The sequence below is a fragment of the Pinus tabuliformis genome, chromosome X (assembly GCF_031772625.1).
Source record: "Pinus tabuliformis cultivar Carrire ecotype Pingquan chromosome X, CPIR1, whole genome shotgun sequence".
In the NCBI taxonomy this organism is placed as follows: domain Eukaryota; kingdom Viridiplantae; phylum Streptophyta; class Pinopsida; order Pinales; family Pinaceae; genus Pinus; species Pinus tabuliformis.
In genome coordinates, this window is record NC_142308.1 from 844,998,776 (window position 1) to 845,022,503 (window position 23,728).

The 23,728-nt window shown below is 40.5% G+C and overlaps 1 protein-coding gene across 1 annotated transcript; it reads left to right on the top strand.

Annotated features, from left to right (window-relative positions):
* Nucleotides 1-21,956: 21,956 nt before the first annotated feature.
* LOC149142391 (uncharacterized) lies at nucleotides 21,957-22,580 on the top strand. Its single transcript, XM_089451471.1, has one exon. It carries the CDS (start codon nucleotides 21,957-21,959, stop codon nucleotides 22,578-22,580), a length of 624 nt encoding a protein of 207 aa, XP_089307597.1.
* The last annotated feature ends 1,148 nt before the right edge of the window (nucleotides 22,581-23,728 follow it).

A 23,728-nucleotide genomic window follows, 5' to 3' on the forward strand; every position in this document is an offset into this window, starting at 1 on the left:
CAGTAATGTAACAATCAGGGGTAGATCTAAGGAGGTTCTAAGAGCTACCACAAGGGGCAATCAGAGAGTTTGTGAATCAGTTGTTTAAGTCATAAACAAATCCCGGAGATTGACTGAAGCGACATTTATCTACTTTTCATTTGCATAGCAAATGTAGTTCGAAAGCTACCTAGCTCGACTTCAGGCTCCGTCTGTAAGTTTATAAAATAGACAATAAGGAAGATAAACAAACAAACTAATTCGTCCCCAGTGGAGTCGCCATTTTGTTACAGGGAAAAGTGTCTACACAGAACTGCTTATCCCACTAAGGTATGATAGCTACCTTAGAAACAAACAATGTAAAGCTACTTTCGTTTTTCCTTTATGAAATATATATGAGAGAAGAACAAAGAAGACCAACCTCTATCTTGCGCTAATCTCCTAGTTCGATTCCTCTCTCTCTTGATAGTCTTTCGCCACTTGCTCCCTTGTACGCCCAGCTTCACAGAGTACCTGTAAGATCACAGTAGTATAACACTATACAAGAACATGGATCTATAATCATAAACAATCTAGGATCAGATGTAAATTGACCATACAAATGCATAAAACATAAATGACACAAGAGTATGGAGGAAAACTTGAATAGCTTTTATTGATAAACAAGAAAGAGCCAAGGGAGTTACAACCAGTTGTTCTGACCCAGCATCATCCTCTCAGCAGGTAAGCCCCTCTTCACCTCATACAAAGCTTAGATCACCCAACACTCTGATGTTGTCTCAAGAAACCAACAGCAATTCCTTACAATATGCAAAATTCCAGCCTCTGGATCTCTGGGATGAGGGATCCATATATAGATATCTGTAAGGGAGATGAGTCAGCTTGTGATTTGATTAGTGTCTTCCCTCTGATAGTTCTTGCTTCCACTTGGAGATTGATGATCTCTTACTCATCCTTGGTCAAATTCAGAGAGGCAAGTGTCACAGGAGAAGTTTATGGAAGATTCCATGCCTCTCCACCTCGCGGAATGACACTGCCATTTGTCACTTCTCGCCCATCGCACCCCATAGAAGGGCTTTTTGAAATGAAACGCACCCACACAGTGTATTTAGGTGAGATGCAACGCACTTTGCCTATGGAGCAGCTGAAATGATCCTATTTTGACCAGTTCTGAGCAGTTTTTCATGGAGAACTTCTAGGAGAAGCTGTAATCAGTTGACCTTGTTCCTTTAGGGGTTAGAACAAAACTTTTAGGGACTTAGGAGCCCTTGGTTTATGGACATTTCATGCTTGGGTTTGTAGTGCCCAAAAATGTCTATAACAGTTGCCCCCTAAAGCATGAGGTCGTTAATCTTTTGATGTCAGGTGAAATGCTTTATTATGAGGATCCGAAGTTCTTTCAAGCTGAGAGGAGACCTGTAATAAGATACAATACAATACATTATCTTCATAATATTTTCATGATCTAGCTGAGGCGGGCATTCCCATGCTCAGCTTTATAAATTCATTTTCATGTACATAGGACAGACAATCGTCTGAGTGTAGACTGATGATTCTGGTAGAGTCATCATCCCTTTGATTGCATGATTATCTATGCAGAAATAATGTACATTTGATGTCTTTATTTCCCTGAATATATATCGCAGCCCGGATGGATGAAACTAGATCCAGGGTCTTCAATCTTGTTCGATCTTCACTCGAAGTACAAGTCTATCCATGTGAGAGATGTTCTGGAGTCGAACATGGAAAGACATCGCCTGATTACCAGCCAATGATGTAAGCTGTTAACAGGCGCGAGAGGAATCATCAATAGTGATAATGACCCTCAAGGTACTACAGTGCAATTCACGTGGTGTGAATAAAGGACTTGGCCTCGAACACCACGCCAAATCTTTCGGTCGAAGGTCATTGATGTAAACCTGTTGCCGGAAGTGAGAAACTTGCCATTGAGGCATGCAAGCTTCAAAGTACTGAAGGGTGTGTTCCTAGACCGACTTCTTGGATAATGAGCTGATGTCGACAAGAAGCGATCCATCACAGGAGGGCCTTAATGAATCCCACATCAATGACACAGAATGGAGAAAATGATTTTAATGGAGGTGAAAACGATCTGATGACATAAGGTTCAGGGTGGCGGTCATGAAAGAATGGAGTGTAAATGTATTGTAGTGGGTGAGACATAGGTGAATTCTCTGAATGACTTCTCTTGAAAATATCAGCGACACTGACGTGATGGATTGGTAGAATTAACCCCAAATGTGGATGGTGTGATGGGACCATGGTGATGTGACCGGTGAATGAAACAACCCAACTCGACTTGGATGCGGAGTGAAAGTGTCATGTTCAAGAGCGACTTGCTACCAACAAATTTTCTTCAAGTTTTCTTCCCAATTTTTCCCCAGTCATTGCTGACCAGTACCTCTTTATTTTTGTCAAGCTTGAGGAGGATAACATATGCTTGTTCTATAATTTTCCCTTCGGGCAAACCCATCGCTATGTTTTAACGAGCCTAGCGATAGTGAAACTCGTTCTTGTATGCTATGGACAAGTTTGTCGCTATTAAGTTTTAACGAGTTTAACGACAAAGATAACTCGGTCCTTTTCAATTTTAGAGAGTCTGAAAAGGAACGTAAACGAAACTCCAAAATTCCTTTTTCGTCGTCTAATCCCTTAAGTCCGAAAAAAGTATGAAACAATACAGAAGGGAAGAATTTTCGATACTTTTAACGAGCCGAACAAAACAAGCGCTCGATCTTTTTGTGTAATAATCCCTCAGGTCCAAAAAGATTAAAATCTAAAGGAGGGATAGCACTTCCGATCCCTTTAACGAGCTGGAGAGGCCAATGGCTCCATAATCTTTTCATATTTTACGAGTCAGTTGAAAAGAGCTTAAAGGAGACTCGTCTTTTGAGGAACGAGTGATAAAATTGGGTAGCAGTTGATTCCAGGTAAGGTTTGGAATTTTCCAATCACGGCAACGTACAAGGATGGCTAGTGAGATCACTCTTCGCAGCTGTTCCTCAAAAGGGGTAAACAATCAAATGGAGTTGAATAATCAACCAATACAGAGTGGAGGTGATGATGAGAACACGACCAAGGCTTTTAAAGGCTGAAGTACTACATTCATGATGGTTATTTACCGGGAAATAGTTCATTTTTTAATGAGATTAAACGCGGGGAGAAACATTTGATCATGACTTATGTTTATTTTTTAACGAGCTTGAACTATGTGCTAAAACTGCTCGATGCGGGTTTATTTTTTAACGAGCTTGAACCCTGCAGTAACACTGCTCGTGGCGGGTTTATTTTTTAACGAGCTTGAACCTTGCAGTAACACTGCTCGTGATAAGTTTGCATGCCCCCAACATAATAACGCAAATCGAGGTGCATGCCCCCCAAGCTTCATTGCATTCATCTCGGTGGTTGGAATGAAGGTTTACCTTCGAGATCTTCGAAAGAATCGACTTTGATTTTACGAGTTCGTAATCAAAGACTCGATTTGGAAAGGGAGTCACTTCATTTTTTAATGAGGTTGACACAGTAAAATAACTATCCTCATAATCCACCGTATTTACAGTATTTGATAGAAAATTGAAAACTGAAGGGTGATTAAGGTCATTGGAATAATCTTTGTTGTAATAAGGGAGATGGGAACGATGGTGGTAATCTTCCCATGGTGCCTCTCCTAATATCATTGATTGAATGATTCCTTTGTCTGTAGAACGTACATGCGACCAAGGATCTAAAGATGTACCATATTCCTTAGACCTATCTATCCAAACACTCGATGAGCATTGATGAGCATTATAGAAAATTGATTGCTACATTATTTCTAAAATGGCGATGATCCATGCTGACAAAATGTTTAGGAACCTTCCGAATCCATTAGATATAGAAGATTTCATATTGCAGGTTTCCACTATGGCCACTTCCGCCAGATTACTCGGAGGCGATAGGGCAAAAGTACCCATTAAGGCAGGGCCTTTTAGGAGACCTACTCCGATATTACTTCCATGGATCATTGGAATGCTTCCCATAACTTGTGAACTGCTTGGGAGAAATGTTTGTTGGTCAACGATTGTAATTCCTCCTTGAAAGGGAAATGCAATCTTCCTGAAGTAGGTCGACACAACTGCGGCCATGGCATATATCCAGGGCCTTCCCAGTAGGATGTTGTAATCGAGGTTTCCATCGATTACTTCAACATCAATTTCTATTGTTTTGCCCCCTAGTTCAACTTGAAAGTTACTTAAAATTCCGTATGGAGTGTATGATCGTCCATCAAATGCTTTTAACATTGTTGATGTTCGTGACAAGGGTGGTGAGCATAAATTTTTCCAGCAACTCATCGACATAATACATGTAGATGCCCCCTCATCAATAATTGTTTGATGAACAGTTTTGTTGAGGGCTTTCACTTGAATAAGGAAAGCTAGTTGAGGTGGTAATTGAGGGTCATATCCTTTGTGATTAAAGGATACAAGATTGGAATCTGCTGGGTCAATCCCACCTATTACTGATAATAGACCCTGCTTTTGGGAGAGGCCATTTTGCGGTACCTCAAGTGTCGACATAGCGGACGGCGATTGGGCCAGGTCCTCTACTATATTATAATTCTGTGCTACTTTGGCACGAGGATTAAATGTTGATTTGTGTACTACTCCCTTTGGCGGCTTTATGATTGGTTCAAGAATGATGGGTGGCACAACTTCGGTCAAAGTTGTTTTCAAACTACTAGGTCGTCCATTAGCCTTGTTATTCGACAGCCGTGGATTCCCGTAATCTTTATTCCTTGTCAAAGAATCATTTTGCTGCTCTGAGATAGACAACATTAGCACTTGGGATCGGGAAGCATTTTGATTAGCAACCAGTTTGGTTCCCAGGTTTGGAAACGGATCAGTCAATACTGCTGAGGTTTTTGAACTCTTAAAGAGTTTCTTAACTTCAGCTTTATCTGGAAAATCCCTCGTCCGATGATCCTCATCGCATATATGACACCCCACAGGGGGTTTCCTTTGCCCAGAAGGGTTTCCAGAAGGTTTTTCAGGAGATGACTCATCCTGCTTCTTTTTTCTCCCTTTCTTTTTTTTCTTGCCCCCTGGTTTCTTTAGTTGTTTGCCCTTGTCGGTCGACACGGCATTTACTTCCGAGGCGAGAATTTCCTCATTTGCATTTTGACTAGAAATCTTACGGGCCTTTTTAGACGTAGCCTTTGTTGATTTCGTGTCTGTTGTACCAATCATGCCATCGCCAACATGAGAGTCATTATTCGATTTAGGTGGAGGAGGAATGAAAAATTTCGGTTTGGGAGCGTCAGGGATTTTATCGTGGAGCATGCCAGACTGAGTATAAATCAAGTCTAAATATTGCGCCCGAGCAATAACTTTCTCTTCAGTGACGAATCCTCCCTTTGCCACATCCTCTGTATTGGAAGGTAATAATGACTTAATAAACCATTCAGCTAAATGCTCATCAGGAACATACGTTTTTACCATTCTACGATGACGTCTCCACTCATGAATATGATCAGATATGTGAGTGGTCGTTGTCTGTTTGAAATTGGTAAGAAGTTCCGTTCCCATTTCGTACCTTATCAGTAACTGAAAATGGGTTAAAAAGGTTGTGGCTAGGGCACTGAAGTTGTCAAACGAAGCTCTGGGTAATTCGATATACCATTTTGCTGCTGGACCAATTAACGTCCTCTGAAAAAGGCGAAGCCTAATCGAATCATCGTTTAGCGTGTTTGATGAACACCACAGATGAAAGTTCATCACATGATTCGATGGATCTTCACTCGGATTTCCATTAAATTTAGGAATATCTGACAGAAGTTTATGTGGAATCGCTGGCCACCAAGGGGCGTAAGCAATTGGATCATTCGTCAGCGGGTTTAGATCTGGTAATTCTAGAGTTGCTATAAAGGGAAACTATTGATTCAGGTTAGGCGAAGCATACCCAGTATAAGATGGAATCGCCTGAGCAATGGGTCTTTGCATACCAGCATAATGTATTTGACGCTGGTAACTTTGATAAGGTTGATGGGCATAACCATTATAACATGGTTGTTGATAACCGCTTTGGAAATGTGGTTGCCCATTACTTACAAAGACTTGTCGCTCAGGTCCTTGATATGATTGCTGGAATGGCAGTTGTTGAGATTGAATCAGCCATGGTTTTTGGACCATTTGCTGTTGCCCAATACTGGATGATTGACCAAGATGAGGAGTCATAGTACTTTTTTGAGCCTGAGTCGCTCTAGATAAGGAGGCACTAACCTGAGGTTGTGGTTGAGTTGTTGAGACAAGAGGCTGTTGTACTGCAACCTGAGAAACTTGGGGTTGACATACAACAAGTAGCGCTTGTACTTGCGACGCAGTCACCATAGCGGGTATAGTGGGAATATTCGACACAGGGTGGACTGGTTGCATTGAATATACAACCCTTGGTTGTTGAGGTAGTATTGGCAACCAACCGCTAGATGTAATTCCATTTTGACCTGAACTTTGTTGTAAACTCCCATATGGTTGTTCTCTAGGAGGGAACAATGAAAAGGCGTACTGTCCTCCATATGGTGGGAATCCAGTACTTAAAGGGTAGATTTGCCTTTGAAGACACATTGGATCAATTTGTTGAGTTTCAACATAAGAAATACCTGATGATAATCCGGATGAAGAAATAGGAACTGACCATGTCGTCGAAGCAGTCCCTGATTGGACTTCGGCTTGTTGTTGATAACTTGTCGGGACAGATGGTATACCAGGGAACATCGTTGGAGTAGCAGCAAGAGGCTCTGCCACTGATGCGTCGGATGACACAGTCCTGGATGTCGATGGTTGTTCAGGCATATCTGGTCTATCCAAAATATTTCCTAGGGATTCTACAAGAACTTGCGATGAAGGGAGACTAACTTCCAAGACCAACGAGGGAACAGTGACGTTATTACGATTATAATAAATTTTAGACGCTTTGACACAACTTGTTTTTTCAATTTTTAAGAGTCGAGAAAAACAAAAGATGACTTTAGTCACCTTCGATTTTTAATGAGCTTGAAGTGACAAGTGCTCAGATGGACCTTTTCCATTAAGGAGTCTGAAAAGGAACGAAAGGGACTGCTCTGGAAATCTAGGTAGAGGGATTTCCAAACCAATCGCAAAACTGCAGAATACTTTTTACGGTACGGCAGTCAATCTTCCCGAATGTTGTGTTCAGTGCATTGCGATCGATAGGGCGGCAGACACAACTTCCTATGGATAAGGGATTAAGCCTATTGTGGTCTCCCAAAATATACTCGACGGTATGTGGGAGCACAAGTCTGTACTGGCACTTATCGTCTCAAAGTGGAGGAATCACCCAACCATCAGTGAGAACAACAGTTACCAGGCTTTACGACGCTGGAATACGTCTCTAGCCTAGACTTCTAAATGTTGTGCGTTAGGTTCCAAAGTGTTGTTAGATTCATTGAATTTATTTTATAGTTGATCTTGTTTAAGAAATTTTCCTTTCAGGTTCACCGCGAGATGTAGATGTATAATTCCTAAAATGCAATCTAAGATGATAAACAGTCTTTTATCTTTTTTGTGCAATGAAAATCCTAACTACTAAGGAAAGAGAGATAGTATTCTTTCACAAAGAGCAAAAAGCACACTCTAAATGCATTGTCCTAAATCAAACCAATCAAACAGTCTAAATGCAAATGCACATGCATGTATTTGTTTTCGGCTTTCTTAGTATGTGAATGGTAAAAAGAAAGCTAATGCACAAATCTGAATTACTTTTCAAGCGACAATTATTAACAAGTTTCTTTTCAAAATAAAAAATGGAGACAATCACAACATTTTACGATTTGGAAATGAATACTTGTTTTTCACACTAGAAAAACTACAAATTCAGACCAAGTACAATAGTAACAGGATAATCGACTATCAATAGCAACCAAACTCTTTCCTATGGCTGAAAATGACACTTGCGACACTTTCAAATCACAGGACGATAGTACGATTGCGTTACTTTTTGCAAAGGAGAACTGAAAATGACTCAACAAATACACAAAAACATTTACAGTTCTTTTGTACAACGGAGGCAGAATAACATCAAGGAAAAGGAGTTTCAAACAAAGATATATTGATTACAAGCAGCAAAATTCATGAATAGAACTGAAAAGAATGAATCACAGAAACCAAAACTGAACAATGCCTAGTCTGATCAGTGCACTTGTAACACAGGGAATTTGAAATGCAGCGCACCTACTACACTCGGGAACTGCGCTGAATTTCAGATTCACATAACAGTACCTGCGCTAGGTCAGAGACGAGACTTTGCTTGGGTTCCGAGTCACAGTTTGCAGTTCAGTTCATGGGTTTTGGCCGAGCAAATGGTAATCAGTAATGTAACAATCAAGGGTAGATCTAAGGAGGTTCTAAGATATACCACAAGGGGCAATCAGAGAGTTTGTGAATCAGTTGTTTAAGTCATAAACAAATCCCGGAGATTGACTGAAGCAGCATTTATCTACTTTTCATTTGCATAGCAAATGCGGTTCGAAAGCTACCTGGCTTGACTTCAGGCTCTATCTGTAAGTTTATAAAATAGACAACAAGGAAGATAAACAAACAAACTAATTCGTCCCCAGTGGAGTCGCCATTTTGTTGCAGAGAAAAGTGTCTACACAGAACTTCTTATCCCACTAAGGTGTGATAGCTACCTTAGAAACAAACAAAGTAAAGCTACTTTTGTTTTTCCTTTATGAAATATAGATGAGAGAAGAACAAAGAAGACCAACCTCTGTCTTGCGCTAATCTCCTAGTTCAATTCCTCCCTCTCTTGATAGTCTTTCGTCACTTGCTCCCTTGTACGCCCAACTTCACAGAGTACCTGTAAGATCACAGTAGCATAACACTATACAAGAACATGGATCTATAATCATAAACAATCTAGGATCATATGTAAATTGACCATACAAATGCATAAAACATAAATGAAACAAGAGTATGGAGGAAAACTTGAATAGCTTTTATTGATAAACAAGAAAGAGCCAAGGGAGTTACAACCAGTTGTTCTGACCTAGCATCATCCTCTCAGCAGGTAAGCCCCTCTTCACCTCATACAAAGCTTAGATCACCCAACACTCTAATATTGTCTCAAGAAACCAACAACAATTCCTTGCAATATGCAAAATTCCAGCCTCTGGATCTCTGGGATGAGGGATCCATATATAGATATTTGTAAGGGAGATGAGTCAGCTTGTGATTTGATTAGTGTCTTCCCTTTGATAGTTCTTTCTTCCACTTGGAGATTGATGATCTCTTACTCATCCTTGGTCGAATTCAGAGAGGCAAGTGTCACAGGAGAAGTTTTTGGAAGATTCCATGCCTCTCCACCTCGCGGAATGACACTTCCATTTGTCACTTCTCTCCCATCGCACCCCATAGAAGGGCTTTTTGAAATGCAATGCACCCACACAGTGTATTTAGGTGAGATGCAACGCACTTTGCCTATGGAGCAACTGAAATGATCCTGTTTTGACCAGTTCTGAGCAATTTTTCATGGAGAACTTCTGGGAGAAGCTGTAATCAGTTGACCTTGTTCCTTTAGGGGTTATAACAACACTTTTAGGGACTTATGAGCCCTTGGTTTATGGACATTTCATGCTTGGGTTTGTAGTGCCCAAAAATGTCTATAACACCTGTGTATGCAAGTTTGTTCCACCCCCTTCACACGCTGCTTTTTGGACTTAGTGTCAGTTGTTAGTTGAGAAGATCCCTCTGAGAATTATGCAATTATGGAGGGGAAACAGCCTTCCCTCCAGAAATTTTGCAAACCTAGCTGGACAGCTAGTTGGGCTCCAGAATTTCGTAATTATTCCTGAAAGTCTTCCTCTAAAAAATTACGCAATTCATCCCAAGAAAACTGCTCATCCCAGAAATTACACAATCCTGGGAGACAATCACTTGTTCCTCACAGAAATTGCACAATCCCTCTGGGATAGCCAGCCCAACATCTAGCAAAAATTATGGAAATCTAGCTAGGCAACTTGCTAGGTTCAGAAATTGCGTAATGTAGCTAGATATGCTTCCTTGAGAAAATTACGAGGTCTGACCCAGGACAGTTGCTCATCCCAGAAATTATGCAATATTGGGAGACAATCACTCATTCATCCTAGAATTTTTTCAATCCCTCTGGTACATCGATCTCTGCAATGCCTAGAAACTGCACAGATTTTCAACCCAGGCTCATAGACTGATGCATGTGCCTTCAGGTTGATTGGTTCCCTCTAGGGCCAAGCAAAACTGATTTGCATGCATGGACTACTTTTCCCAAGGAAACATGCAAAGTAATCCCTTGATTTAGGGATCTATTTTTAGCAGTTGGAGGTTACATGCAAGGATCATTTCCAAAACCTCCCACCAAGTGTCACTTTTCCTATATTTGTGGCATGTGCATCATAACTTCGATCTTATCAAAACTCATCAACCAGACACTGTAGAGCTCATTCCTCACATCAACCTTGTAGCTCTGACATTCCAGATTGCATCTAGGAGTCATTGGCACATTCAACTCAGGTGTTTTAGGGTAATCCTGATTTTCATGTCTTGCGTTGCGTTTCTATCGCTTTTTGTGTTTCACTTTGTGTGAGTTATTTCTACTTGATGTCAGAGAGCACTTGTTGTTGTTTTCATGTAAGTTATCTTATAGAAGCACCATTTCAGTTTTTGTTCGCATCTCACTATTGTCACATGCATGACATTGTTTTTGCATGGACGGTCGCCATTGTGGTGACTCGCTTCACGCACATGCATGCTTTCCCATTTTACAAATCCTTCACTTGTTGTTTGCATGTATGATCATTCGCTCTTATTTTCACTCATCTAACCATGCATTCAGATTTCTCATGTTTTCAGTCACGCGTTGTCTAGTCTGGGCTACCTTGGCCCGGACCGTGCCTTGCACGGCTAGCACTGGGCATTTCTAAAAGTGAAGACTCTGCCTTCCATCCAAAATTGCGTAACTCTGGCCCCGTACTGACCTCCAGGCTTCCATTGCGAAATTCTTGGAGGCAGTGTCCTAGTGGCCCTAGAAACTGTGCAATGCAGTTTGTTGGTTGCATGTCACTACTGACTGAAATTGTGTATTGTGCAGTTTCAGTCCTCAACAGACTAGGCTGGACTGTGAATTTCATAATTTCAACAATCATTCACCCTCTTGACAACTCAGAGTATGCCTTGGTGCAGTTTTTGCAGTTAGTCTCCCAACCTCCCTGTGAAAATTGCGCAATCTTCACAGATAATCACACAAGTATGTTGCATGTCAGTCCTCTAGTTTGTTTTGGTTTTCGACTGACAGATTTCTTGTCATGAGTGTTGATATGTCTCAAAGTATCACAGGTGTTCGTCCACCTCTCAACAACACAGGTACAATGGCTTCTAGGAGAGCAGAGTGGAAGACACCATTCAGAGCACACTTGGGAATGCAATCGTTCAAGTGTCTATGAACTTGCCTATCTATGAAGACATCAAGTTATTCATGGACAAGGATATCAAGATGAAATGGTAGCAGCATTATAGCGAGCAACACTATCGGAAATAGCAGAAGGCGGCACACCTGCATGTGGCAAGTGCAAGAGGAAGGTTGTTGACAACATAGAGGCAAATCCAAGCTGCAAGTTCAATGTAGATCCACTCATGATGAAAGTAGCTTTGGATATTGAGTCTATGAGGCGACATCGTGACACGAAGATCGCAAAAAGGTAGAGAAAGGAATAGAGAAGGAGTTGCATATGTTGAAGCAGCAACTCAAGGAAGAACAAGAGTTACACGGACGAGAGAATGAGTTGCAGCAGGAACAAGTACAACAACAGGTGCAACATGTACAGACAGTTGAAACTATGGTTGTACAAGTTATAGATCCATCCCAGCAATTGGCACGAAGCAGACAAGGTGAGCAGTGTTGTTGATCACATGAAAGGGAATGCAACAAAATGCATGTCATTGTGTGTATGCATGCGATCCCGCCCATTCGGCACACTCACCAAGGCGAAGACAGGAAGCAAGTCAAACTGGAGCTAAACGGGTATTTTGACAAGTTGATGCACACGACCACTAGCACATGCTTGGAGATCAGTGTAGACACTATTCATCAACATGTTTCCGGTCTAGTCGTAGCTAGGACGATCATGCGCATGTTATGAGGCGAGCTGGATGGAGGAGACATATCAGTGCACCTGGATGCAATGAAGGTAAGAGTTCGCTTGAGCAAGATCTCACCATTGAGCACACGAACATCATCACAGACAACCAAGCACAACATCAGCTCACCACCTTTGACCATCAGAAGGATGTCAAAGAGTTTGCCTCACCACAACAATCCAAGTGTCAGTGATGTCTTGCATGGATTTCTCAAGCCATTTTGTCTCACATGGGCACATGTGCATTGTAATGTAACATCTTGTCAAGTGGAAGTTCAAGTGTTGATGGTTGAATGTAAAAATCATAGAGTAATTGAAGAGTCATGAGGGTAGATGAATGGTCACAAAGGGGAATGTCAAGGGTCACCCCACCTTTGCAATAAATACTCCCTCATAACTCATTGTAAAGGCTTTTGGTCAGCCAAGATTCCAATAGGAGTACCTTAGAGAAATATTAGATAGTATTGTAATGACCCTTGGCTTCTCCAATGTGTGGAGCCAGTATATCTCTTTGAAGGATCCGGCGACAATGACTGTAACGTTCCACTAGCGGAACTAGTGCTTGGTCATGGATGTATTGTATGAATTGAACTAACACTTCTTAATATAACAGAGCCAACACTTTTCATGCATATGTCATATTGTATTTCATCTATCTTTCTACTCTAAATGATATATGTATCTATTAGCTTACACATGCATGTGTAGCTATTTTCTGTATATGTATGTATGAATCTCACTGAAATGTGTTGTTGGTTTAAACATCGCTTTGGATTGCTAGCTAACTTGGCTTCCATGTTGTGATGCATGTTTGTTCGTGTGTTCCCTTCTTAACTTCGTGTTATCACATGTTTCCAAGGGGCACACTCACCTCACCCTCCATGTGTTATAACTACTCATGCACCTTCCTTGACTCACTGCATATGTCACACCCTTGCTACCAACAGGGACATCTTACTTGCCTCTATGAAAAACCGCGGTCAAGGTGATACTGTACGATCCGCTGCTGGGACTCCTACACTAAACGGTCTGAGATCTGATTGGGACTTCTTACTAGGGATATCCCCTGACATATTGGTAGGTCCAACACCATCAACACAAACCTCCCTCAGGTGCTTTAGGACCCCGAGGTCCTAATCCACCATTCTAGGTTCCCAACCCTTGATTTAACCTAGCATCAATGAACTAAACCCAAATCCACTCCCATGACAAAGAATGCATGCGAATGGAACCCTATAGTGACCCCCACAATGCCTACAAGGGAGAGACTGTAGTATTTTTCAGTTAGTTCTGTGCCAGAGACTGCGAGATTTAAGCCACTTTTTCAAGGCTAGTCTTCAAAACAATGCATAGAAATTGACGAGACTTTCCAAGAAAATAAACGACACCAAGGAAAAGACTCTGATAAAAAACTTTATCAAGGGCTTGACCTAACCAAGACTAACCATGACAAACATTTTGTGAAACACTTAGTAAATATGCAACCTATAGGTGTAAATAAAATATATGAGCATAGGGGTTTCATACGTATACGAGATTAGTCATGAAGCATTGTTTCCTTATCACTTTAACTTCCATTCCATCCATTAGGTCATAGATACATTTTTCATTCATTTACAAGTAAAAACATGATGAGATCCATACAAGCCATTGTCATAAAACATAAACATAACCAACATAACAGGGACATAAATATTAATGAAATCACAACCATACACACCACATATAATCCATCATAATAATCATAGAAATACAAGGAGAAATAACCTCTTATTAATGATGAAAAATCCAACCCAGGTTGGGACTTCCATGTTCCACCTAATCGTAGAATGGTTGAGTCAAATCTCTCTTCATCCATTCACCCCTGTGCCATATTCCAAGCATGAATGTAGGATCTCATAGAACACATCAATCAACGCTCATCAAGGGATTCCAGAGGCCATCCACCACAACCCGTCAAACAATGATTCCACCTCATGGTTGGACATCACAAAACCATAATCAAATCAGTCTCTATTCCAGCCTTCTAGGCCTCTAGAGAGTTTGTTCCAAGCAAGGCTACAAGAATAGTAACTCAACCCACAGCTACTACCGGGCTCCAGAGTGTTTGTCCAGTCAAGGCTCCAGGACTAGTAACTCAACCCACCAAGGGTTCCAGAGAATTTTTCCAACCAAGGCTACGAGACTAGTAACTGAACCCAATTTGTTACAGGGCTCTATAGCACCTATCCAACCAAGGCTCCATGAACTAGTAACTCAAGCCAAGCTAAGGAGAAAAGGGAACCAACAAAAAAATCAACAAGGAAATGAACAAACAAATTCCATGGCTATCGAGGAAATGGCAAGGCTAGGAAATCCACTATCAATCCAGGCAATCCTCGATGCAAATGATAGATCACAACCAATAATCCACATGCATATGCCATGCATGCCAAAACTAGTGAAGAAATCATACATGCAACTCGGTACCTGCAAGAAAATCTGATGTAGTTGTTGATCCTAATGTCCTCTTATGCTTTCCTACTCTTCCTTTCACTTCTTGCTCCAAGAATCCAAGTATGCCACACCCTCCAAGAGTGCTCCAAGGAAGCTCTAAGCCTCCAAGAATATGATATAAAGAGAGATTAGAAGAGTGCTCCACCAAAACCTATCAAAAGCTTACCAACTGATCCTCAGAAGCCTTTTTATCAATGAGGCCTCTATTTTCTTCATTTTCCATTATTTTCCTTCAATTTCCTCCTCACATGCAACCTGTGACCTTTCACCTTCCCTTTCTCCTAATTTCCTTTATTTTCATAAATAAAATGCCAATTAATGCCTCATGCCTTTCCAAAGCCTTAGCCATTTCCTTTGCCAATTCCCTTAGGCATAATAAACTGAATCAACAACCACTAAGGTGTTTCTCCTGCCATTTAGCTTGGAATACGTGTCTGATCAACCATGGCCTTATATATTTTTACATGGATTTTTAACCAAGGATGTTACAAAAATGACCTCCCATTTCCACTCTGGAATCACAATCGACTGTAGAAGTCCACCTAGATGCCTACACGCTGCCTTCACCTGCTGACAATCAAAACACCTAGCCACAAACTCTGCTACATCCTTTTTTATATTCAACCAATAATAAGATTTCTTCATTGCGGTTAATGTCTTCTAATAGCCTGGGTGACTTGAATATGGTTTCGCATGAAACTCCCTCAAGATCACCTTCTTGGGCCCACTGTTGTCTAGAGCATATATCCTGTCTCTAAACCTTACCAATCCAATCCACTGTAAGATAATAGTCCACATCATGTGCACGTGCAGCTATACCTATACCTATACTACTACTTGTACTTATACTCTACTGCAACCTATGCATAATCTCCATATACCTGACATCATATTGACCTGCCCATAAGATCCTATCCTGTAATTCTGTCCCATAGGAGCTCATAGCTATTATGTGATTTGCCTGTATCCGCCTACTAAGAGCATATGCCACCCTATTCTCCTTTCCTTTTTTGTATTTGATCTCAAAGTTGAACTCACTTATCATGTCTAACCATCTAGCCTGCTTGGATTTCATATTTGGTTGGTCAAATAAATATCTAAACACATTGTGATCACTCGTCAGTCAAAACCTCCTGCCAAGAAGATAGTGCCTCCACATCTTCAATGCATTCTAGCTCAATATAATGCATCAGATAGTTCTGCTCATGCTCATTCAATTTTCTTGACTCATAGCACACCACCTATCCTTCCTGCACAAGGAATCCACCAAGTCCTCTCTTGCAAGCATCTGTACATACTACAAACTCTTTATTCAGGTCTACAATCTTTAACATTGGTGGATGTGTCAAAAAATGCTTGAGCTACTAAAAAACTGGCCTGACACTCCCTATCCATTCAAACTTCTTACCCTTCCTCTGGAATGATGTAATGGGATATGCAATCTGTGAGAAGTTCCTGAGGATCCTCCTATAATAGTCTACCAACCCCATGAAGGATCTCACTTCATCCACATTCCTGGGAACTACCCACTCCATGATAGCTCTTATATTATCTGAATCTACTGTTAGGCCCTCCTTGGAGACAACATGTCCCAATTAATATACCTTAGTATGAAATAAACTACACTTCTTGAGCTTAGCATAAAATTGATGATCTGTCAACAATCTCAACACCACTATTAAATGCTCGATATACTCTTCTTCATTTTTAGATATACCAATATGTCATCAATGAACACAATAACAAAGTTATCCAAATACGAATGCAACACACTATTCATCAAACACATAAAGGTAGCTAGAGCATTAGTTAAATCGAATGGAACTACAACAAACTCATAATGCCCATGCATGGTCTGTATTGTAAATGTCCTCCATTTAATGCGTACTTGATGGTATCTGTTAGACTCCGTCTCATGTCAGAGATTGATTCTTCTTCAAAACCCTGTTTTGAAGAAGAAATCATTAATGTGTTGTTTTAGATTATGTAATTCATCTTCAGCTCTTCAACTGGCAGCGACTTAAGCTCCTACCTCTGTAAAAGCACAAAGAAAACAAAGCATACATCAGACTCTACTGTTGATGAATTTGGTCAAGTTTTATCTTCATATGATTTCAACTATTATGGCACAGAGGTTCTCTACAGTGGCACCCTTGGTACAGAGCTTACTTGTGAAATATTCATTGGTCCAGTTTACTATCAACGACTTCGTCATATGGTTTCAGATAAATTTTAGGACAATGTCTTTGTGCAATTATTTTGCTTCATCCAGTATCGTGTTGTGAAACAGAATGCTGACGATGCATTTTATGAGATGCAAAATCCTCAAGAACAAATTCAAGCTTATGCGTTTGATGTGGTTCGAGCAAATGTTCCAAAGATGAATTTGGATGAATTATTTGAGCAAAAGGGCGATGTTGCCAAAGTTGTGTTAGAAGAGCTTGAAAAAGCAATGGGGTCATATGGGTATAACATACAACAGATACTTGTGGTTGATATAGTTCCGGATCCTTCAGTACAGAAGGCAATGAATGAGATCATGCAGCTCAACGACTTCAACTTGCAAGTGTGAGAGGGGTCGCGTGGGAAAGAGAATTCTTCTGGAAAATTGATGCTGGAAAATTGATGTTGCAGGTCCAGATCTTGATCAAATATTCATAGCCTCATATACCCTTGTAAGTCTTCGCAGCATATCCATGTGACCTTTATTGGATGAATTTCTGATCTGGTAGCCTCTCTTTTGGTGAACTAGACTAAATTTTGGGTATCAAATTGGTATTCTCTAAGGCTCATGTTTGTTTGACTGTGATATGTTCTAAAGCTCGCAGTCTATTACAGTGATCTGAATACATTTCTCTGTGGGTTACATATCTCTTTGTCTAAATAATTCAGTGGTTAGATTCATAATTTGTGGCTCGTATATACTCTCATAGGCTCGCTCTTTGTTACACTCTATGTGGCCCATATGTATTCCCTTGCACTATTTATGTGGATCGTATTTCCGAAAGAAATGGATCGCACCATAATTCTGACGCATTTTTGTGGCTTGTGTAACTTGGATTACACATTACCATGATTCTGAGGCAATATTTTATGTATCTCACTTGCTCCATCTCCGTGGAAGCGATCTGAATTGATGATCACATCTATATCTAGCTCATTACAGTGGCTTGTTACAATTGGGCACTGCATTCATGGTTATTACTGAGATCACATGCTCAGAGTCTATAAATTTGTGGTTCTTTCTCGCATCACTCTCTGGTTCGTTGGCATACATTGCGGCGATAGAACTAGAATCTGGAGAAGTTAAAGAAGTGACATTTTTTGCTCATCGCGTTGCTTTCAGTGTTCTGGGAACTGTAACGTTGCTTTCAGGGTAGTCCAGGGAAGGCATTTCTTTGGAGGTAAGATCACTCTCAAAAGGTTATTATGAAGAAGCAACAACAGACAGTGCAGGGAAATATCGACTTAGGGGCCTTCTACCCAACACAAGCTATTCTATAAAAGTTGTAGTGAAGGAAGACTCTGGAAGCCAATCAAGAATTGAACGGGCATCTCCAAGTTTGGTTGACATACAGGTTTGCTTTACAGATATCAACGATTTGGATTTTGTTGTCTTTGACCAACCAGAAAAAACCATTATAACCTGTCATGTTGAAGGAATCGGCCTTGACAAACTTCATCCTCATTTGGAAGTTCAAATCAAATCAATGAGTGAACCTTTTAAAATAGAGTCCATCATTCCATTGCCAAATGACATATGTTTTCGAAGTTCAAAATTTGCCAAAGGGAAGATGAACCGTTTGCATATGAATTAAAGATATTAGTAGCGTGGCAGTTGTTGCAATATTTAAGGCGTCTGTTTCATCTAAGGAAAATATGCGGCATAAAATCTGGACAGGGACCATTTATGGCATTGCAGTGACATCGTAAAGGCCATGGTTTTGCTCATCATCCCGGTTCTCTTGAGGAAGACAAAGACGCTGAAAAGGCATTCAACATCATGACTTGGCTAAACAAATACTTAGCTCAAAACAGAAAGAGCAGTCTTTTCCCATTTATTTTAGATCGTATTTTTAATACATGAATTGTTTTTGCCCCCGAGCTCAACTATATCATAGCGTTTCAAGACATCTGTCACAGCAAAAAAAGGGGTCAATTCGCCTACTTTTATCCTCAGTCCCGATTCAAAAGGATCAGCGCTCCATATGTCAAGCCATCAGAGGATTTTGGGAAAGGCTGTTCTATGTTTAGCATAGATGAAACGCCCATTCCTAATTTTTGTAATTGTAACAGCGCAGAGGTTTTGGGGTCGATTGGTTTTTCCTGAGCAGCATGTATTTATTATAAAAAATTCATTGGTGAGTAGTTAGTTAGGGGGGAGAGTTTCTGAGTGCTGAGAGTGCTGGAGAACAGAGCTTTCAATGTACAGTTTTTGGCAGAGAGTTTAATGAAATTACACAGCTCTGACTTCTGAGATTCCTGTGGTATGAAAGTTAGCATTAGTTTTCCTCTTGTTTCATATGTAATCTGTTATGTTCCATTTCACTACATGATCATTTCTAACTGAACAAATGAAGTGTTTAGGTAAGAATTCATGCCTGCCATGCTCTGCCTATAAGTTTGTTCATGTTTAATGTTTTCCTCTGTTTGACAAGGATTCATCTCCTATGCCCTTGTCAGCTCCTCACCAGTCTTGTCATCCCATTTAAATCTAGATTTGATGCTAAATTTCTTGCCTACCTTGCCTCAGTCGATAATCTGTGTTGTTCATTATATTTCTCTGTTCAAGCTGTGATTTTGCCCATGCAGCCCAGAAAAACCCCGTTATTTAATTAAAAAACCCCAAATCAATCTTTCTAATCAGTTTACTAGCCTAATATCAGTGTTACCTTGTTGGTCATCTCATCCCATTGCAGATCTACCGAGATTGACCGGAGAGAGCCTTCTCCTGCCCCGTAGGGCTAGCTACGAGGCTAAATGGTTTGATGTAGCCTTTGAGGTTTACCTTTCTCAGCCTGAGGTGAAATTTCAAGCGCTAACATATTGGCGACCATACTGGGGAGAACATTCAATTTGTTGATTGTCTTGTCCCAGTACATGCAATCAAGGTGCAGATCTGATGCTGATGGTGGACAGCAGTCAGATACATATGCAGGCTGAACCATTCACCTGGCGACTCCCATGCGATCCAGACATTCCAGTGCTTGCTGATCCATTCATGCAATGGAAGGGTATGTGGCAAACCCTGCCCTGTGTGAAGCTCTAAACAAATTTAGAGAATGTTTAGTGGATATTGAAATTAATGAAGAATTTTTCAGTACCATCCTTCAATGTTTGAAATCACCAAAGTTTCCTTTTGAAGTTAAAACTGGTGCTTGTGAGTTAGTTGTTGAAAGAGTTGAAAAGGAGATTCAATGTTTAGACAAGCAAATTCAGTCATATGATTTCCAAGACCCTAAAAAGTTCTTGGAAATCCTTCTTCATTCGAAAAAAGATATCATAGAATTGCCTACAGCCGTTTACATTGACAGTGTGCAGTTGGAAGTATGCATCACAGAGTTGGGGCAGCCAACAGAGTCCGACTTCCATGATCCTATTGCGGCATACATGGACATGTTTTTCATTTTGATTGATAGATCAGACTGTCTTGTACGCGACCAGGCTCAGTACGTGCATGAAGGGCTACCAGCAATTGCATCTGTGTCCTCGTGGAAGCATTCTCAAGCGGCGTCAATCTCAGGTTTACTTGAATGGTTAATTTGGCATTTTAGTATTACCTGATCTAGTGTTTGTACAACAAAGTAGGGTAGCTTTGTAAATAAATAAGCAGCCATAAGGGCAGCATCTTGTTTTAGTTGGCTTGAAGATTTTTTTCAGTTTCAGTTTGAAAATAAGTCAAGATTTGTGTTGATGATGACTTCATTGCCCAATGGGTAGAGGCACTGTCTGCTCTCCCAAAGTTCTGCGGTTCTTGGCACCTCCACGGAGCGACAGCTGCCATCCCAAGTGGAGCCGATGTTAGACTCCGTCTCATGTCAGAGATTGATTCTTCTTCAAAACCCTGTTTTGAAGAAGAAATCATTAATGTGTTGTTTTAGATTATGTAATTTATCTTCAGCTCTTCAACTGGCAGCGACTTCAAGCTCCTACCTCTGTAAAAGCACAAAGAAAACAAAGCATACATCAGACTCTACTGTTGATGAATTTGGTCAAGTTTTATCTTCATATGATTTCAACTATTATGGCACAGAGGTTCTCTACAGTGGCACCCTTGGTACAGAGCTTACTTGTGAAATATTCATTGGTCCAGTTTACTATCAACGACTTCGTCATATGGTTTCAGATAAATTTCAGGACAATGTCTTTGTGCAATTATTTTGCTTCATCCAGTATCGTGTTGTGAAACAGAATGCTGACGATGCATTTTATGAGCTGCAAAATCCTCAAGAACAAATTCAAGCTTATGTGTTTGATGTGGTTCGAGCAAATGTTCCAAAGATGAATTTGGATGAATTATTTGAGCAAAAGGGCGATGTTGCCAAAGTTGTGTTAGAAGAGCTTGAAAAAGCAATGGGGTCATATGGGTATAACATACAACAGATACTTGTGGTTGATATAGTTCCGGATCCTTCAGTACAGAAGGCAATGAATGAGATCATGCAGCTCAACGACTTCAACTTGCAAGTGTGAGAGGGGCGCGTGGGAAAGAGAATTCTTCTGGAAAATTGATGTTGCAGGTCCAGATCTTGATCAAATATTCATAGCCTCATATACCCTTGTAAGTCTTCGCAGCATATCCATGTGACCTTTATTGGATGAATTTCTGATCTGGTAGCCTCTCTTTTGGTGAACTAGACTAAATTTTGGGTATCAAATTGGTATTCTCTAAGGCTCATGTTTGTTTGACTGTGATATGTTCTAAAGCTCGCAGTCTATTACAGTGATCTGAATACATTTCTCTGTGGGTTACATATCTCTTTGTCTAAATAATTCAGTGGTTAGATTCATAATTTGTGGCTCGTATATACTCTCATAGGCTCGCTCTTTGTTACACTCTATGTGGCCCATATGTATTCCCTTGCACTATTTATGTGGATCGTATTTCCGAAAGAAATGGATCGCACCATAATTCTGACGCATTTTTGTGGCTTGTGTAACTTGGATTGCACATTACCATGATTCTGAGGCAATATTTTATGTATCTCACTTGCTCCATCTCCGTGGAAGCGATCTGAATTGATGATCACATCTATATCTAGCTCATTACAGTGGCTTGTTACAATTGGGCACTGCATTCATGGTTATTACTGAGATCACATGCTCAGAGTCTATAAATTTGTGGTTCTTGCTCGCATCACTCTCTGGTTCGTTGGCATACATTGCGGCGATAGAACTAGAATCTGGAGAAGTTAAAGAAGTGACATTTGTTGCTCATCGCGTTGCTTACAGTGTTCTGGGAACTGTAACGTCGCTTTCAGGGCAGTCCAGGGAAGGCATTTCTTTGGAGGTAAGATCACTCTCAAAAGGTTATTATGAAGAAGCAACAACAGACAGTTCAGGGAAATATCGACTTAGGGGCCTTCTACCCAACACAAGCTATTCTATAAAAGTTGTAGTGAAGGAAGACTCTGGAAGCCAATCAAGAATTGAACGGGCATCTCCAAGTTTGGTTGACATACAGGTTTGCTTTACAGATATCAACGATTTGGATTTTGTTGTCTTTGACCAACCAGAAACAACCATTATAACCTGTCATGTTGAAGGAATCGGCCTTGACAAACTTCATCCTCATTTGGAAGTTCAAATCAAATCAATGAGTGAACCTTTTAAAATAGAGTCCATCATTCCATTGCCAAATGACATATGTTTTCGAAGTTCAAAATTTGCCAAAGGGAAGATGAACCGTTTGCATATGAATTAAAGATATTAGTAACGTGGCAGTTGTTGCAATATTTAAGGCGTCCGTTTCATCTAAGGAAAATATGCGGCATAAAATCTGGACAGGGACCATTTATGGCATTGCAGTGACATCGTAAAGGCCATGGTTTTGCTCATCATCCCGATTCTCTTGAGGAAGACGAAGACGCTGAAAAGGCATTCAACATCATGACTTGGCTAAACAAATACTTAGCTCAAAACAGAAAGAGCAGTCTTTTCCCATTTATTTTAGATCGTATTTTTAATACATGAATTGTTTTTGCCCCCGAGCTCAACTGTATCATAGCGTTTTAAGACATCTGTCACAGCAGAAAACGGGGTCAATTCGCCTACTTTTATCCTCAGTCCCGATTCAAAAGGATCAGCGCTCCATATGTCAAGCCATCAGAGGATTTTGGGAAAGGCTGTTCTATGTTTAGCATAGATGAAACGCCCATTCCTAATTTTTGTAATTGTAACAGCGCAGAGGTTTTGGGGTCGATTGGTTTTTCCTGAGCAGCATGTATTTATTATAAAAAATTCATTGGTGAGTTAGTTAGTTAGGGGGGAGAGTTTCTGAGTGCTGAGAGTGCTGGAGAACAGAGCTTTCAATGTACAGTTTTTGGTAGAGAGTTTAATGAAATTACACAGCTCTGACTTCTGAGATTCCTATGGTATGAAAGTTAGCATTAGTTTTCCTCTTGTTTCATATGTAATCTGTTATGTTCCATTTCACTACATGGTCATTTCTAACTGAACAAATGAAGTGTTTAGGTAAGAATTCATGCCTGCCATGCTCTGCCTATAAGTTTGTTCATGTTTAATGTTTTCCTCTGTTTGACAAGGATTCATCTCCTATGCCCTTGTCAGCTCCTCACCAGTCTTGTCATCCCATTTAAATCTGGATTTGATGCTAAATTTCTTGCCTACCTTGCCTCAGTCGATAATCTGTGTTGTTCATTATATTTCTCTGTTCAAACTGTGATTTTGTCCATGCAGCCCAGAAAAACCCCGTTTTTTAATTAAAAAACCCCAAATCAATCTTTCTAATCAGTTTACTAGCCTAATATCAATATAACCTTGTTGGTCATCTCATCCCATTGCAGATCTACCGAGATTGACCGGAGAGAGCCTTCTCCTGCCCCGTAGGGC